We start from the raw sequence: 19783 nt of genomic DNA on the forward strand, positions 1-19783 counted from the left end.
ATTGACTGAAAATTTTTTTCGTGTTTTTTAAACAAAATTTATAAGGCTGCTCCAAATTTTTTTTTCAAGTTTTTTGTTCCAAAAAAAATTCTATTAAAAAAATAAAAGAAAATTATAAAAAAATTGTAAATTAAACATTAAATTTATTTTATTTTAAATTTTTAATTAATTAATTTCATTTATTAAATTTTGACAGAAACAGAAAACATTTTTTCATTAAAGTTTATGAAAAAATAATTCCAAGAAAATTAAAATTTTTATAATTAAAAAATGATTTTTTTTTAAATTTAAAATAATAATATTGCTCAAAATTTTTAATTTTCAAAAATAAATAAATAAATAAAATTTAATTATATAATTTACAAATTTTTTTTGAAATTCTATTTAATTTATTTTTTTACTTAGGCCGCTCCAAATGAAACTTCAAAATAAAAAATTTCGATTGGAAAAATTTTCTGCAAAATGCTATTATTGAAATTAAAATTTTTCGTTGGAAAAAAAATAAAAAATTTGAAAAATTCCGTGAAAAATCGGGAAAACAAATTTTTTTTTTCATTATTTTTAAAAAATTTTATGGAAGAAATCGTTAATCAAGTATTTTAATTTTTATTTTAAAAATTTGAAATTATTTAAAAATTTATAAAAATATAAAAAAAAAAATAAAAATACAAACTGTCAATTTTTGAATTTTTCACATTTTTTGAACTCTAAAAAAAAATTTCAATGTTTTGTGCTATGAATTTTTATGAAAATTATTTTTATAAAGCCTGGTTATTTTATTCGAAATCACATTTTTCAATACAAAAATTTTTTTCAAAAAAATAATTTTTTTTTTAAAAAATATTCCTTGAAAAAAAAAGGAAAAGCGGGCGGACCAAAAAAATTTTTGATGAAATTTAAATTTTGCCCCATTGGATTTGAAAATTAAAAAATTTGGAGCGGCTTTAGGCTTATATGGGAGGGTCCCATTTGATAATTTTTAATTTTTATTTTAAAAAATTAACGAAAATATTTTTTAAAAACGGAGCACCTCATTTCCAAAAGTACTACGCTGTTCAATTTTTATTTTAAAAAATAACGAAAATATAAAACAAATAAAAAAAAATGAAAAATTTTTATAAAAAAAATTAGTTAAAATTTTAATCTGAAAATTATTAGAATTTTTTAAATTCATGAAAACAGCCCAAAAAACTTTTAAAAGAATATTTTTTTACCAATTTTTTTAACTTTTCAAATAAATCAAAGGACAAAAAATTTCAAAATAAATTCGGAGCGGCCTGAAAAAAAATTAAAATGTGAAAAAGTATTTACTAGCCAGTTAAAAAATCCAAATAGACAAAGTTACTTTATAGAAAAAAAAATGTCCAGTATTAAAAGCTAAGAAACTCCATTTTTTGTTAACCTGATCGACAAACCACGCTTTAGAATATTTTTTGTTGATCAATCATCACAGCTAGGTAGCTAAGAAATTAGATACAGTTAGAACCAAAATAGCTTTAAGAAATGTGAAAATAAGATCCTAGAATAAAAAAATGACAAAACAATTTTTTTTTTGTTTTTTTTTTCATGAGACGAAGTTGCCATCTTAAATTTATTATTACAAAAAAAAACTAATACTTTTTTTTCAAAAAATGATTAAAAACTATCATTAAATTACGATTGTGTGTAAGTTAAATAAAAGCATCCTTTGCGATGTGAGTTGCGACGTTCTTTTTTTTTTGGGAGATCTGCGAATGCGAGCATTCTTATCGGTATTTGAGACGGGAAATCGTGTACGAAGTGTCTGGCGTCGATCAAACGGCAGCTGCTTCCTTTTCAGCGGGCGGAGTTTCTGTCTTTGTTTCGGTTTTTTCTGTCGTTGCCGCTGCCGTTGTTTCTGTCTTCGTCTCTTTTTCGTCTTTTACTTCCTTTTCGGCTTCTGGCTTCGCGTCTTTGTCTAAACGTGGGCGTTTTCGTGATTGTCCCTTGTACGAACGATTATCGCGTCTTCCGCCTTCGCCCTCGTCTTCGGAATCAGAGAACTCGTTATCGGGCACAATTCGCTTGTCCTTGTCCGCTTGATTTAGTCGCTCATCTTTGTCGGCCTTGTCTTCGGTATCGGATTCGTCTTGAACGGCATCTTCCGGAATCGCTTGCACCTGAACACCCGGGGCATGTGGCAACATTCGCAAATTTTCGAATAAACGATTTTTGATTTTTTCGAGATATTCGCCGGTGTTCTGGTTCGTCATGTTACTCGGACTGATGTGCAACTTGAAATCGGGTCCAAAGTACTCGAAATAGTCGTTGTACGGCAATTCATTGGCAATTTCGACATTTAATGCCACCGACGTTTCATAAGTCCAGCAACGCGAGACATTACGGATCGTATAACCGCCACCGCCGACCATCAAAAATGGTAAATTGTATTTTTTCACGAATTCGACGCATTTTCCGTGTCCCTTAACGGTTAAATTGAAACAACCCAAACGATCGCCAGTCAACGAGTCAGCACCACATTGCAAGACAACGGCCGACGGTTGGAATGTCTCCATGACCTTCGAGATAATCGGCACGAAAATCGAGTCGTACGATTCGTCGTCCATGCCATCGCGCAACGGAATGTTGACGGCATAATATTTGCCCTTGCCGGCGCCAATGTCACGCAAATCGCCTGTTCCGGGGAAATATTCGCCATATTTGTGGAAACTGACAGTCATGACGCGATCTGTCGTGTAAAAAGCTTCTTCGACGCCGTCACCGTGATGCACATCAATGTCGATATACAGGACACGTTGATGGTACTTGAGCAATTCCAGGATACCCAAGACGATGTCGTTGACGTAACAGAAACCAGAAGCTTCGGATTTTTTGGCGTGATGCAAACCGCCGCCCCAGTTAATGCAAATTTCGCTTGCTTGTTTGTTGAGCTTGACAGCGGCAGCGACACTTCCGCCGGCAGATAATTGACAGAATTCGTACAAGCCATCGAAGACGGGACAATCCTCACCGACGTTGACTGTTGAGAAAAAGAAGAAGAAATGAAAATAAAAATGTCTAAAAAGGTAAATTTAATTTAAAAAAAATCAAATCAAAAATATTTCACATAACTTTGATCCTTGTAGAATTTTTTGTTAATTTTTTTAAAATATTTTTAAAGAGCCTTGTGTTTGCAAAATTGATTTTTCAGACAAATTTTATCAAAATCCTAATAATATTTTTTAAAAATTATTAAATTTTTCATAGTGAGAATTAGGATTGACTAAAAATTTTTTCTGTAAAACAAATTTAAAAAAAAAGTAAAAAAAAATAATTTTTAACTCATTTTAAAGGAAATTTTCAACAAAAATTTTGTATAAAAATATAATTTTTTCAAATTTGGACATTTTGCACTCATTTTGAGAAAATTAAAAAAAAAATAGGTAAGGAAATCGAAAAAAAATTATTAGGTTTTGTTTCATTCCATTTTTTTATAATTTTTGAAATAATTTTAAAATTTGGACGACAATTTAAACTTTAGAGTTTAAAATAAAAATTTAATAAATTAAAAAAAATTATAAAATGTTTAAAAAAGTCACAAAATCATAATTTTCTACTACTAAATTCTTAATTTTTGACATCATAGAAAACTTTTAAATTTTTTTTTATTTGTCTTTTCAGTCTTTAAGAAGGTAGGATGTGAAATATTTTTAAAAATCATTTTAAAATCATCAATCACCACTAGTTAAAAACCATTTTTTTTTTTATTAAACTTACACTTTTGCATCTGCTTATTGTATTCACTCATGTTGTCCGGTCGGATGGAACGAAGGAAGCGAATGTACTCGTCAGAGTGGAATTTCATCATCTCATCAGCAGTTGCCTTATGAGGTCTCTGTATAAAGAAAACATTCATTAAAACCTAATTTTTAATCATTCCACAGGTAAAACTTACATAAATCTCCATTTTACGATAGAGTCCATAATTAAGGAGCAAATTGTGTGTCATGCGAATTCTATGAGGCTTCATGGGATGCCCTTGTCCATAGTAGTAGTTTCCGATATCGCCTAAAATGAAACGCAAAAAAATGTTTAAAAATTACTCTCTAAACCAGTTTTTACTAAATTCAAATTTTTATCATGCTGTTCCCTCGCCACACTTACGCACACAAAACAAAGCGACCGTAGACACAAACCGAGTATCATTTCTACGGTCGAAAGTTTGGCGTGGGACACCATCTTTAAATATTTAAAAAGTATATTTGAGCTCTTTTGACTCTCAGCGGAGGCTCAAATTACGATATTTTTGATATTCAGCACTAAGCGATGAATATTTATAAAGATTTCGGATGTAAATGCGCTTAGTTTGCAAAAAAATAAGAAAAATAAATAAAGCGGTAGTTGATACTCACTGTCATAATAATAACAAACGCGTTTTTTGCTATGTGATTGCATGTTTCTGCAGGAACTTTGTAACTTTTTTGTTAGATTGGAAGTTTATTCACTGATTTTTCGCGATTATTTGATATTGCGATATCTTTTTAAATTGTTTAAATGTAATTAATTGTGGAGCACAACACTTTCCGACAAGACAGCATCAATGCAACAGAAGAAAAGTACTCGCCAACACGCTAATTCATCGTTTCACATGTGTGTGGAAAATGGAACATGTAACGGGCTGCCAGTGGAAAAATTCAAAAATTTACTCAATTTACTGTTGAAGTTAAAAATAACTTAGGTAATAATTTTTTTTAAATTTTTTTAAAAAATATTATTTGTCACAATTTAAGAATAAAAAATTTATTTCAAAATATTGTGATGAATTATTATAAATTCTAAAACTAACTAAATTTTTGGTTAAATATTTCATTTTAATTTAATAAATTTAATAACAATTTTTTAAAATATAAATAGGAGTCGTCTTGAGGATGCTATAACGGAGTCATGCCATGGATTACATATCGCTATCAAAATAATTATTTTTTCTTACTAAATATAAGCAACGTAGTAATTTGTAGTTCTGTCCTTTCTAAATATTTTAAAGAAATTTTCAATTTTAATAGGTTTTTGTATTAAAGTTTAAAGTTTAGGTTTTTGAGACGCATTTGCCAAAGCCGAAACAACTAAATCAGTTCCAATGCAATACAATCTTCAAGACGCATTATCAATGTTAATGATAGCGATTACGAAAACAAGACGCAACGTAAAACAAGCACAACTGCTGGTTAATCTGAGCATTCGGTAACTTTGGTTCAGAATGTACATCATCGCCGTATCGTAACCCGTTCGTAGATCCCATTGATTTAGAATCAATGTTTCCAAGATTTTTCGCAATTTTTCTTTTTCACAACAAATGATGGTTGCAGGAGCGTAGCGTCATAGGGGCAATATGGGGGCAATGCCCCCCCCAAAATTTTAAGTTTTTAAAGGAAATTTTCAGAATTTGGGGATCAAAAGCTATATTTGTTCTGTTTGCCCCCCCCCCCAAAAATTTTCGGCTTGCTACGCCACTGGATGGTTGCATCTTCATGAGAAAATGAACAATGACCTAAATGTATGAAACTACAACTCTCGTGATGATGTTTCTTCGCTTGGAAACGGAAATCAATCCAAAGGAACATATTTTTCTTTGAAGAAACATTCCTAATATTCTGATTTATGTTTTGTAGCTCATTGGTTTTTTTCTTTGCCGTATGAAAAAAAGTGATTGAAGATCTGCAATAATCACAGTGTAACGAATCAAATTCATAAGTGATGAACGACGCCCATAACAAGTGACGTTCGCTTTTTGACGAGAGACGTAAAAACGTGGCGACGCAACAAAAAAAGAGCAAATTTATTAAAATTAAAATTAAATCAAAAATTAAAAGAAAATTGAACAGACATGTAAGAAATTAGGAAATTTTGAAAGAGAAAATAGATAACTAACTTTAAGATTAATTTATAGATTAAACAAAAGAAAACATAAAGTAAAAGAAAGAACGGAGAAGATTTTACCAAAGACAGATAAAAGTGAGATAAAAGAAAGCTGAAATCTGAGTAAATTGAAATTTGTAACTTTAGGTTCAAAACCATCCCCAATACAACGGCTAACAGCTTCAATAAAACAGCTAAACAACTCTCTGACTTTCTAAACACAGTCAATACAAAGTTGTTAAAAATATTAATATGTACTTTTTTGGAAAATACATATTTTTACAAGATCAAAAATTTAAATAATTTTCAAAATGTTCAACTTCATTCAATTAAAAAAAATGTATAAAATTCAGAAAAACTTTAATTTTCGATAGAATTTTTATCTTTTCTTTATTTTTTTGATTCATAGAATTTTCAACTTTTTAAAATTTGAAACTTCAAAAAAAAAACAATTGCAGCTAAATCTTATATTTTAAAGCTTTTAAAATAAAATTTTTGGAAAAATTTCATTAAATATTAGGTACTTATTTTTGCAATTTATAAACCTTGTCTACCCCTTGTCTATATTTGTATATCTCAACTAGCCTTGATAAAATCATAAATTTTGCATTAAAAATTTTTATTTCGTTTTAAAGTAAAATTTTATATATTGAAATACCGTAATTAGATAATTCTTATGGAAAAAAAATAATACGTTCTATTAACGAAAATAGGTTTTAAAATTCGTTCTATTAACATTTTTAGGTAAAACTTTTGAATTTTGAACGAAATTTCGCAATTTCTTAATATTTTTGAAAATTTATTATTTTAGTGAATTTTTATTAATTTATTTTTTGATTTTATGAAAAATAATTTGAAATTTATCTTAATAATTCCGCAAAGAAAATTAAAAAATAATTAAAAAATATTGTTCTACTAACTTCAAAATTTATGTTCCATTAATTATTAACATTTCTTGAATTTGTAACGGATTTTTTTCCATAAGAATTATCTACATTACGGTAATTCAATTTAAGCACGTCCCAAATTATCTCAAATTGAAAAAAAAATCTGATATTTTAATTAAATTCTTGCCGGTTATTTAAAAACTGGTACAGATTACCGACACCACTATTTTATTAAAGTCAAACCTTTTAACACACACTCATACTTTTTAATCATACACATGTTAAAGATCATACGAAAATTACATATATGGACAACGATCATATATAGCGAAACACACGGGCAGACGACGACGACGACACAATAACAGGTACACCACAGGTATGCGCAGAGGTAAGCCACAACAACTAGTGTCGAATGTTTCATTTCCATTCAAATGTTTCAGTTTTGAGTGAACCGTGACATTGTTTAGACGTGTCTTTTTTTCATTATTCAACATTTAACAAAAAAATTATATATTCTCATATAATACGACGTTAGTTACACCTATATTCGGGCTACTTTTTTTTATCTGAAATTTTTCTCGCATTTTTAAATATTTGAATTTTTACGTGTACGCGAGCTGAAAACGAACGAGATCATTTGTGTGTTTTACTTTATTAATTTTTTGATGAGGTAATAATAATAAATAGTTTTATACTTACTGCCTTGCTCTCGCATCGGACCGTCGTCGTGCAAATATGTGGTGTTCAGGCACATGTGAAATGCGAAGATAAATATTTATGTACACTACATGCATAAAATATTGGTCATTCATTTATTACAACTATTATGATCGCAAACTGTTTCACTTACACTTTTTTTTTGCTTTGCTGTGTAACATTGTTATGTGCGCCAAAAGGCAAGTAGAAGACAATGTCATTCGTGCACAAAATTCGACGAAAATCCGAAACAAACGAAAAAAAATCGTAAAAGAAGGAGAAGAGACGAACAAAGTGCAAAAATTGATCAACAAAAACAATGAATGTCTGGACAAAGAATTTAGCGAACCTTCTTGACGCCATTTTTTAAAGTTTTTTTTATTATTAAATTTAAATGCAAGCTTCAACTTTATCATGATGAGAGATCACCGAAAAAAATATTGCATAACCGAAAGGAAAAAAAATCATCACGCAGTCCCATTTAAAAAAAATATTTAATTTGGATGCAAAAATATGTGAAACGAAGCCATTTAACAAAACACGAGAGAGAAACAGCAAAAATGTTAAATAATATCAACAAATGATACGAAAAAAAAAATATTTAAAATTAAAATAAAAAAACTGGTGCTCCTTGTGAATTACGAAAAAAATGCTCATATGATCGAATATTTAAAGCAAAAAAAAATCAAATAAAAGACTTGGGCGTTGGGCCAAGACGGGAACCCACAGATGACATAATATTTTGTGTTAATGTTCTTGAACACATTTGGTAGAAAACATATTGCGCGCCCACGCAATTACCTGTATAGGCGATATAAATACTTACTTACTTGAATTTGTGATATGAATGAAAAAAAAAAATAACAAACATGCATGAGTAAAGTGACAAAAATAACTATGAGCTTAGAATTGTTGCTGCTGCGACAAGATGACAGTTGTTGTCTGTGGTAAAGTGCCCGCCACTCAAAAAAAAGAGATAATTAAGCAATAAAATTTTGTGTTTGGAAATTGTTCTAGAAATCGATTGCTACAAGTTTACTGAAAAAAAGTGAACGTTTATGATTGGATTTAGATAAAAAAAAAGTCATTGCAAAAAAATAGTTTGCTCGCCAAAAAAAAAACGAAAAAGTACAAAAATGTTAAATTTTGATATGATTTAGATTTTTTTATTTTTGTTTTTTAGCAATATCGAGTTTTCGAAAACTAAAAAAAATCCTGGATAAAGAAGCCTTGATAATTAAAATAATCAAGATCAATTTTTCTAATTAAAAAATTTAAATACCAAACTTTTTCTAAATTTTTACACTAAATTTAATTATTTTTCTGAAATTTCTGGGAAAAACTGGATTCGGGCCTCTGATTTTATTTTAAAAAAAAATTGTATAAATTCAATTATTTAAATGTTGCTTGCTTTGGATAAATTGGATAAAATTTAAAGCTTGAAATGACATTTTTTAAAAATTTTCGGAAGTATACTTTGAAAAATTTTAAATAAATAACACTTGGAATAAAAAAAATAATTAATTGAAATTAATAAAATTGGAAAAAAATAACTGAATTTAAGAAAAATTTCACTCTTAACGTAAAAATAAAATAAAATATTTTTTTTTATTTTTTACCTTGATAAAAAGATTTAAAAACATATTTTTTTAAAAATTAAGTTTTTGAGATTTAATTAAATTTATGAATTAATTTAAAAATTAAAATTTTTAATATATTCAATTAAATTAATATTAATGAATAACTTACACAAAAGAGTCTTTATTTTTTAAATTTCTCAATTTTTTTACGAATTAAAACACAAAATTTTTATTTTTAAATTTTTATTTCGCGACTACTTTCGAACCTTTATCATCGTCAGGCGAAGAAAATCTTCCTTTCGCGAAATAAAAATTTAAAAATAAAAATTTTGTGTTTTTATTCGTAAAAAACTTTGAGAAATTTAAAAAATAAAGACTCTTTTGTGTAATTTAAAAAGATTTCTCGCACTCGAAATATAAAATTTCTGTGCAATTAATTTTTAATAAATTAATTTAATGAAAATTATTTAAAAATGTCATTTAATTTTTAAAAAATAATTTATTTTAATCCAGTTTTGAGACATAAAAATTTAAATCCAGCGAAAAAAATTCTGGCATTTTTATATACACTAAAAATATTTTAATAATAAAATTTTAATAAATTATCACTAAACAACGGCGACCTATAATCGTCCAAAAGCGTTCCCAATACCCCCAAACAACAGGAAATGCCTTTCGACAAAAATAACTTCGCATCGAAAAGCAAAAAACCATGAATGAAAATTATGACTGTATTTGTGTGTGGGAGTGTTACTCCACCACACTACAAAAATACTTACACACTGCCAACTATTTGGACTCAAAAAAAGTCGTATAGACACAGCGACTAGAAGTAGAATGAAAAAAAAACTAATTTATTCAACCGGTACTAAAAAGTATATAAATTTCAATTGGACCGTTGTTGTGTATGTAAATGTAATTATTTTAATAATAAAAACACAACAAACAACTTTTTTCGAACAACAAGTGAAAACTCCAATATGAAACGAGAAATGAAGTGTTTTCCATTATTAGAAACTACACCAATACCAGCGACAACGACGAAAAAAAATCGCTGAATGAATGAAGCTGGATAAATATTTTATACGCGCAAGCATAAGGTGTATGCATAAAATACTCTCGAAAAAACCTGTTTATTACACAATTTTATATGAATTTATGTTTATTATTGTTATTATAACAAAAAACTTAGAGATATATCAACAAAAAAAAATTGAACAGAAATATTTTGCAAATGCAAATTTTATTTCTGTTTTTTTTTTTGTGTTCTTGTAATTGTTTCATTGAAACAAAATTCACGAGAGAGAAAAAAATGAATTAAACATTATTGCAATTATGCAGGAAACGAGCAACAAAATGACCTTCTTTATCACTTTTTAAGAGAAGAAGGAACATTTTGTAAAACCAAAAAAAAAATGTGATACAAAAATGCACGCCCAATCAGTCTTCCTTCATGATTTATTTAACGAAATCGACCTTGGTGCGTTACCAAATATGTGAAAATACAACAAAAATATTTTTCTTCATATTTATCGATGATGTGTGATCTAGTTTTGTTTATTTTCGTGTTAAAAGTTAAAAGCTTTATCATTGAAGAAGTTATTTTTTTACGCGGAAGACTTTTAAATTTTATAAGAAAAAAAAAATTAAGTTCAAGTAAGTGACTTTCTAGAATATTTGCAATGTAAATTAAATTCTGAAAAGTGTCAAGATCCATAAATAAATTTAAAAAATAATTACTTTTATCCGTCTTTTTCTGTCACGTAACTCGCATAGACAGAAACTTGCAAATTTATTAATATTTACTAAACAAAAATGTCAAATACTACAAAAAACATCAAAATTACAATAATTATTTGGAGAGATACTATTGTAATTATATTGTCTCGCATCTAAATGAACATGTGGAATTGTTGTTGATATGAGGTCAATTAACGATATTTTAATAATAAATATAGTAAAAAAAAATATTATACAAGCCAGGGACACTGCAGGTTGAATAAATAATAACAATTTCTTACGCTCAATCGAAGTTTTATTGATTGTTCCTTATTTGGCATGATAAATGACGACTACATCAACAGACGCCAGCCGCATGTCATTGCAATTTATTTGTTAATTAAAAGGATTTTTTAAATTGCGAATTGATAAAAGTTGCTTGGAGATTGAAGAAGTTACGTAACTTGGGAGAAAACTTTTAAAAAATTGTATTTTGGATGGTATTTTGTGAATTTTGGAAAAAAAATTTAAAAATATAAAAATTTTTGAAAATTTTGAAATTTTAAAAAAATTTAAAATATTATTAATTTTATAATTATTTTAATGGCAACATTTAAATATATTTTTTTTAGCTATGTATTTTTAAATGAAAACAAATTTTTGAAATTTTTAAAGCTATCATTTGATAAGTTTTATTTTTTTTAAAAAATTTGGGGTAAAAATTAATTAAATTCAAGGAAAATTATTAGTAAAAAAAGGATTTTCCCGGGAAAAAAATAAATTTTAAATTAAAAATTTTTGGTCAGAATTTTAGAATTTCAAAATATTTTTTTTTAATTTTATAATTAATTAAATGGCAATATTTAAATATTTTATGCTAATTTAAGCTATTTTTAAATGCTAAAACAATAAAATAAAAATTGAAAAAAGTGAAATTGAATCTTGGATTTTTTAGTTTTTTAATTAGCTTGAATTTTAATAAATTTTAAAAATAAATTAATTTCCCGGGCAAAAAATAAAAAAAAGAATTATTAATAAAAAATTTAAATTTAATTTTATAAGATACAGAAAGAAATTCAAAAAATTTAAAAAAAATTTTTAAAAACGAAAAAATTAAAATTAATTTTTCAAAAATAAAAAATTTAATCTGTTATTTCATAAAAAGTCAACTTGAACAATATTTCTAAATAAAAAATCTCATTTTTATATGAAATTTTATTTTTAGAATTTAATTTTTTTACAAAATAAAAAAAAACGTTATAAGAAATAGTTAAACTTTATATTTTTAAAAAAGCTTAAAAATAATTTTTTGCACCTAATTTTTTTCATTTTATTAGCCAAAAAATAAAACCTTTAAAAAAATTAATGGTTTAAAAACTTCATTTCTTAAAAATTTTTTTTTTAATTTTTTACCTTTTTGAAAATCTAATATTTTTTTTATATATTTTTATTTTATATTTTTTAGCTATTTATTTATTTTTTTTTTTTGACTTGCCGGTCATTAAAAATTTTTTTAATTTTTGCTCAATTTTTTTTTTATTGCAAAACATCAATTCCTCGCAATATGGTAGCTCACAATTGAACATTTCCATGGAATGAAGGAAGGAACAAGAAGTAAAGTAAAACAACAACGCGAACGCATTCTTCGACATTTACGTCATCGTCGTTCGCGTTCTTATTATTATACAACAATTGTTCTCTTCCTCCATCCCATTTTTGATTTCAATTCCAAAAAATCTTGCAAATGTACACGACGACACCTCTGTGCCTGTCGTCTCGGTTCACGCCAAGTATCGTATTTGTCATCGCAGCAACGCGTACTTTGGATGAAAAAAAAATGAAATAAAAGTACGCTACACGCTCAAGTTACAACAACTCTCATAAAATTATATTTAAATGGACTTAAACTCACGTCATCTTTATTTATTTTTACGATTGCTCATGTCTTTGAAACGGCTTGAGCAATACACCGCGATATTTGAGCTTATAAAACTGTGACTGGAATTTGGTATTTTTACACAAATATTTTGCAGAATTATAATTTTTTTTTTGCCTCCATATGGTAGACATGGACATTTGAATCGTTTACAAGTTATTAAAAGCACAAAAAGGTCAAACATTGTTCAATTACAAAGTTCCCACAGTTATGAATAAAACATGATAATGGTGTGTTGGAATAATTTAGAAGGTGCAACAGTAGCGATTTTTTTCTCCTTACATTTTTTTCTCGAGACGAATAGCACGAGTCGTTACTTTGACAACGTATCATTAACTCTCTCATTCTTTGACAATGAACTTGCCTGTTAAGGCATTGTCAATGATTTAATTCTTTCGAACGAAAAAAAAATTCAGCTACAAATGAAAACAAGTAGTAAGTTGCAGGGCTGAAAAAACTTTTTGAGTTAAAAGTTTAAAAATAAACCAAATGAAAAATAATTAATTTAAATTAAAAAAAATAAATTAAAGTTTTAATTAAAATTTAAGTAAATTAATTTTAGTTAAAAAAATAAAATTTAATAATTAAAAAAACATAAAAAAATTTTAATTTTATTTCAAAATAATCTAATTTTTTAAAAAATTTTAATTAATTTTAAATATAATTAATTTAAATAAAAAACAATTTTTAAATAAATTAAAGTTTATTTTATCAAATTATTTTTGACATTCTTTAAAACTTAAACTTTAGACAACATTATTTTAATTATTTTGATTAAATTTAAAATAAAGTTTTTAATCTAATTCTAAAGTTTTTTCGAACCTTATAATTTTTTTTCTTTCAAAAGTATTTTGACTTTAAATAAAAAATTTATGAAAAAATTAAGCTTGAGAAAATTTTTTTAAAATTTTTGAGTTAAAAAATTGAATTAAAAGAATTTAAATTTAAGAATAAGCCAAAAATTAATAAAGTTTTGATTTTTCTACAATTTTTACAGAAAAAAAAAATTTTTAATTTTTAAAACTTTTTTCAATTAAACTTTTGTTATTAACTTAATTTGACTTAAATTTACTTAAACTAAAAAGTCAAAACATTTTTTATTCTTTTTATTTAAATTTTAGATAAAGTCAGAAGTTTTTTCGGCCCTGATGCTTAGCTTAAATAGAAACACAAACGACTCAAGTAATAATACAGGAAAAAATAAAAAAATCTTTTTAACAATTGAACCACAGACAGACAAGTGTGCAATTATCATGCGATGTGCCGTGTTTACATTATAAACGATTTTTTTTTATTATTTTCCAATCTTTAAAGCGTGTCTTAAGTGATAAAAAAATAATTTACATCCAAAGTTCAAACAGCAAAAAATATTCTAGACAAAAGATAATTATTTTTTCCAGAAACCGCACAACTTTAACGACTTATTTTCTTCAAAGTCGCGTCAAATCAGTGCAGTCTGGATGAGCTATGTACAACAAAAGAAGGCAAACCAGGCACAAAAAATGACATCACACATTGTTGTGCTGCGCGCATTATTTCTCTATATATGTTATTGTTGCGAACTTGACCTCTTTTCTTTATGCTCAATTGCTTTTAAATAAATTTTATATTTATTTTTTTCATACACGGTTGAGCATTCACGCTCTTTTTTTCTATATGGCATTAAAATTGTTGTAACACAAAAGAGCGCACATCATCGCAAAGTCAATACATAATTATAGTAATCGACAACGGCGACGAGCGACGATGCTGAAAAGCAGCAAAAAACGCATTTTAAATGTTTATGTTGTTACAAATTTCAGCATTAGTATACAGCTTCAAGGAATTCTGATGAAATAAAAGAATATTATTCATACTGTTGTGATGGCTGTCAAATTCTGCGGAATTTTGTCTTAAAAAATTTTATTTATTGTGAAGGAAATGGACTTATCACGGTCCACTGGAATGCAAAAAATAATTTTTTTTAACAATTTGATGATATAATTTTCATTTTAATTATAAAAAATAATTTGATTTTTTAAAATTAATTTATTTCATTGTTTATATTAATTAATAAATTTTTTAATGAATTATTTAATATTTTTTTAATGATTTATTAATTTTATCTTTAAAAATAATTTTAAAATAAATTTATTAAATTCAATGGTTTTGTACAAAATTATTTAAAAATTATTATTTTATGAATTTTGGTAAAAAAATAAAAAATAATTTTTGTAACAAATAATTTTTATAAATTATAATTTTTTTTTTCATTCAATTTCAACAAAAAATAGGAAAAATCCTAATTTAATTTATATTTTTGCTTTGCAAATGTTATTTTTATTCCAAGGCTTAATTTTTTTTTTTCTCTAAAGCATCTTAATGAAAAAAAATAATTATTTAAAAATTATCACAAAAATTCTAATTTTTATTTATTTTATAATTTATGTAAAAAAATAGATCATTTAAATTTCACAATAAAATATTATTTTTAATCTTTGAATATTTAGAAAAAAAATTAGTTCAGTTGAATAAATTATTAATTTTAATAAAATTGACATACAAAAAGTTACGAGAGCAAAAAAATCTAATATTTCCCTATTTTTTCATAAAAATAAATGCTTGAACGCACGCTTTGGAAATAACATAAAATCATTAAAAAGATTAATTACTTAAAAAAAATCCAAGAAAAAACTGAGGAAATCCATTAATTGATCTTTTTTTAAACAGCATTCCGTTCCAATGAGTTGTGATTTAAAAAACTGCACTTTAACTGAATTTTCGACTTCCTGTCATACAAAAAAAAAACGAAAAAAAAATCATCAAGATACAACTTTTGTTTAAAATCCACCAATAAACCCATTTAATTTATTAATAAAACTCAACTCAACTTTTTTTTTGTGTGGTATTTTATGGTGCCGTATGATATAATATTTCGCGTCGCACAATAAAAATCTACTTTGATCTTGTTTACGGTCTCAAACGTAATCATGTGGTGAGAATGAAAAAATAAAGCTAAAAAAATACAAACTTTGAAAAGTGAAACAGACACAAATATTATGCAAAAAAAAATACCTGTTTGGCAAGATTTTTTCGGTGCTTCTGTGTTTTGTTCGTGTTTCTCTCAACAATTTTGTCTGTGAAATATTTTAACAGTGCGACAATTTTTTATGCATTTAGTATCGTTTGAATTGTCATAGAGAATTATTGATTTTTTATTAATTTTTTTTATTTTTTTTAGGATGAGGTTCTAAACGTGTGTCGAAGCACGTGAGAATTTTATTTTCAAAAAATGGATTTACCGAGAGGTGCCCGAGTCACGCACAGTGGCTTGCTCCAGCACAACAGTGATGGCACCACGGAGCTGCAAAAAATAACGCAAGCGGGCTTGGTAGCCCGCAGCCCCGAAGGAACGGCCGCCAAGGGGATGGCAATTCGGGGCAATGAAGACCTTTGGGTGGAAATTCAAGCAAACACCTTCAGAAATTGGGTCAACGAATGCATTCGAGAGTCAGGACAACAGGTAAAAAATTTCTTCTATAAAAAAAAATAATTAAGAGAGATCAAAATGCTCAATAAAAATTTTAAATTTTAAAAATTTTTAAAAATAAAAAATAAATTGTGGAGAAAAAAAATTAATAAAATCGCAAAATCAAAATAAATCAATTTTTACATTTTTAATTATATTCTATAAAGTAAAATTTTTAAATTGTAATATTTTTAAAAATTATTAAAAAAAAAGTCAAGAAATAAAAAAAATATTAGTTTTTAAAAATATTTTTTTTTTATTTTTTTGCTTTTCTTAAATTTGAAAAATATTTTATTGCATTTTATTTATTTTAAAATTTATTTTTTTTTTTTTTTTTTTGTATTTTTCTATTTAATTTTTATCATTTTATTTTAATTCTTTTCTATTTTTTTATTTATTTTTATTTTTTGTATTTTTTTTAACTTTCGAAAATATTTTGGAGTAACTTTGTTAGTTAATTAAATTTAAAAATGTTTATTAATTTTTTTTCTACATTTAAATTCACAGGTCACTGACATGGCAACCGACTTCTGCGATGGCACACTTTTGTGTCTCCTGGTAGAATCCCTTCAAAAACGTCCTTTGAAGCCAACGTGGAACAAACGTCCCGCCAATCAACATCATTATCTCGAGAATGCCAGTTGTGCCTTGAACGCCGTCGAAGCTGACGGCATCAAACTCGTGAACATTGGCAACGTTGACATCGTCAATGGCAACGTAAAGCTCATTTTGGGTCTCATTTGGTCCCTCATTGTTCGTTACCAAATCGGTCGCAGCAAGTTCCCGCCACGTAAACTCATGTTGGCCTGGCTTCAAGCTGCCTTGCCCGAGTGTCGTGTTACCAATTTGACCACCGATTGGAACAGTGGCGTCTTGTTGTCTGCCTTGTTGGACTACTGCGAACCGGGATTGTTCCCGCATTGGCGTCACTTGGATCCGTCGCAGGCAATCAAGAATTGCGAGAACGCAATGAACATCGCGCAACGGGAATTTGGTGTCCCGAAGGTTTTGGAACCGGAATATTTGGCATCGCCATGGTTGGATGAGTTGTCTGGCATGACGTACTTGTCTTACTTCATGAAGCCCGATGGTCCGGGGTACAATGCGTCGATGCGATGGGTTAACAGCCAAACGAAACGTCAAGTCCAGAATTTTACAGTAAGAAAAATTTTTAGTTTTTTATAAGGATTGGAAGAGTTTTTGAGTCAAAAGTCAACAAAAATTAACTTAACGCTTAAGTCAAATTTTTTTAAGCTGACTTATTTTCTTAAGTTAAAGTTTTAAGTCAATTAAATTAAAACTTAAAGCTTAAGTTTTCATAAAAAACTAAATTTTTTTCAAAATAATATAATTTTTTTAATCAAAATTGGTCTTAAGTCAAAATTTTTTAAATTTCTAATCCTTAAGTCAAAATTTTTTAAAATTTTTTTTAAATTTAAAAATTCTTAAGTCAAAGATTTAAACTGATTTGCTTATTCTTAACTTAAAGTTTTAAGACAAAACTAAAAGCTTGATTTTTCAAATTGGCTCATTTTTTGCCAAAAAAAAAAATTAAAAAAATGAAAAAAGAAATTAAAAATGAATTTTTACAAAAATAAAAATTTTCTATTTTGACTTAAGTTAAAGCTTTTTGATAACTTAAGATTAAGTCAACCTATTAAGTCTGAAATTAAGACCGAGTAATCAAAATTATTATTTAAAAAAATTCAGGAATACAAAAATGTTTACTTGACTTGAACTTAAGTTTACAAAAAAAGTGACTTAAACTTCAGCTTAAGCTTAAGTTTGAAGAATAATTTGACTTAATAGACTTTTGACTTAAGCTTAAGTTTAAAAATAAGTTTAAATCAGTCAAAAGTAAAATCTTTTCATTATTTTGTATTCAATTTTAGATTAAAAATTATTTTTTTTAAATTTTGTAAATTAAGTCAATTAATTTCACTTAAGTCAAACTTAAATTACTTTTACTTAAGCTTAAGTCAAATATTTTTGACTTAAAAATTTTTCCGACCCTAATTTTTACTTAAAAAAATTTTCTAATTATTTTTTTTTTTTTCGTTTTTAGACTGACTGGAATGACGGCAAAGTCTTCTGCGAGATCATCAAAAACTTGGGAGGCTCCTGTCCAGCACCCGAAAAGCTCAGCAACGATCCCGACCAATACGAAAACAACATCCGCAAAGCTGTCGAAGCTGGAAACCGTCTTGGCGTTCGTCCCGTTTTAGCTCCCAAGGACATGGCGAATCCCGATGTCGAACATTTGGGCATAATGTCTTACGCGACTTCGTTGCAATTCGTTTCTCCGCGCCCGCCACTTGCTGACATGCTTCGTGTGTCTCTTGTAAGCACCTCGGGTCGTATCGGAGAACCCACGTATTTCCGCGTGGAAAGTCTCACACGTGACATTGAAATTTCCGACATCAAAGCTTTTATTGATCCGCCGCATTCGGATGTCTTGCATCAAGTGAAAGTCGATCATAACGGCGAAGGCATGTACATTCCGGAAAAGTACGGCATGCACGAAATCATCCTTCAGGTGAAAGATGACCAACTTGGGGGACACTTTTTCCGCGTGTTGCCCGTATTTTTGCATGTGCCACCACCTGGGATGTCGCCCTGCGCTCTCGGAAGTCTCGTCGAGGTGCTCGTGAATGCCACGGGAGCTCCCAAGACGGAAGATATTTTGGTTACCGCTTACAGCCCGTCGGGCCGTTCGCACAAATGCCCCCTGAAGAAACTCGAGGAGGGTCACAGTGCCATATTTAAGCCCGACGAAGCGGGCATCTGGGAAATTGCCATCACTTATCAGGGTCGCCATATCCAGGGAGGTCCGTTCACGTGTGCCGTCTTCGATCCCAGCGGAGTTTCGGTGCACGGACTAGATGGTGCCATGCCTTTCAAAGCGCACGCCTTCGAGATCGATGCACGTGGCACTGGCGTCACGGGAGAACTTCATGTCGACATTGTGCACGAGAAACGTTCTCTGGTATGCGCCGTGGAGCAACTTAGCACCGAAAACAAGTACCAATGTACTTTTATGCCACGTGCCAATGGACGTCATCGGGTCTACATCTACTTCAACGGCTACGATGTCAAAGGCTCTCCCTTCATAATGCGCGTCGGCACCAAAGGTCGTTCCGGCAAAACTCGCAGCAGTCCCGGACACAACGACAAATTGCGTTCCGAAAGCCCCCTTTACAGCTCCAACAACTACAACTCGATGGTAAATCGTTCAACGGAAATCTACTCGACACGACGTGACTTGTATTCGCCGCAAAATACACCGAAATCCGGCTCGTACTCCCCATCACGTCAATCCCCGGCGAAATTTGAACGTCTTTCGTCACCAAGACGTGATTTATATTCGCCGCCGCGACACGATCAAACCGACCATTACACGACGTCGTACAAGTCGGAAACGAAAAAAACGGTTCGCTCGTCGCCCGTTCACGATTACGTCAAGAAAAGCATGAGTCCGACATCGAGACTTGATGATTTGTATTCTGCGAGACTTTTGTCGCCAAGTCCTGTTAGAAATGTAAGTTTTTTCGTTTGATTTTGAATTTTTTTATGATTTTTT

At 28.4% G+C, this 19783-nt stretch overlaps 2 protein-coding genes across 2 annotated transcripts in view; one reads left to right on the top strand and one right to left on the bottom strand.

Moving 5' to 3' along the window:
• Positions 1-1555: 1555 nt before the first annotated feature.
• Positions 1556-4552, bottom strand: LOC134829854 (histone deacetylase HDAC1). Its single transcript, XM_063843137.1, has 4 exons — positions 4371-4552; positions 3914-4026; positions 3736-3853; positions 1556-2998 (listed from the first exon to the last, which is right to left on the bottom strand). The coding sequence occupies exons 1-4, from the start codon at positions 4411-4413 to the stop codon at positions 1794-1796; spliced, it is 1479 nt and encodes a 492-aa protein (XP_063699207.1). The 5' UTR covers positions 4414-4552; the 3' UTR covers positions 1556-1793.
• A 2762-nt stretch (positions 4553-7314) lies between these two features.
• LOC134830306 (filamin-C) overlaps positions 7315-19783 on the top strand; it is a 31351-nt gene continuing 18882 nt past the window's right edge. The window contains exons 1-4 of the mRNA XM_063843734.1: positions 7315-7434; positions 15916-16197; positions 16711-17361; positions 18269-19741. Of these exons, the coding sequence (XP_063699804.1) occupies positions 15967-16197; positions 16711-17361; positions 18269-19741 (2355 nt within the window). The 5' untranslated portion in view covers positions 7315-7434; positions 15916-15966. The remainder of the gene's footprint in view (positions 7435-15915; positions 16198-16710; positions 17362-18268; positions 19742-19783) is intronic.

The sequence above is a fragment of the Culicoides brevitarsis genome, chromosome 2, assembly GCF_036172545.1.
Source record: "Culicoides brevitarsis isolate CSIRO-B50_1 chromosome 2, AGI_CSIRO_Cbre_v1, whole genome shotgun sequence".
In the NCBI taxonomy this organism is placed as follows: Eukaryota; Metazoa; Arthropoda; class Insecta; order Diptera; family Ceratopogonidae; genus Culicoides; species Culicoides brevitarsis.

What these genes read in the sequence shown, in the direction of transcription:
- LOC134829854 (XM_063843137.1), bottom strand. Translation starts at nt 4,413, where the DNA reads ATGCAATCACATAGCAAAAAACGCGTTTGTTATTATTATGACA. An exon ending in CGTTTGTTATTATTATGACA is followed by an intron (nt 4,027 to 4,370) that starts GTGAGTATCAAC and finishes GTTTCATTTTAG; the next exon opens with GCGATATCGGAAACTACTAC. An exon ending in CAATAAGCAGATGCAAAAGT is followed by an intron (nt 2,999 to 3,735) that starts GTAAGTTTAATA and finishes TTTTCTCAACAG; the next exon opens with TCAACGTCGGTGAGGATTGT.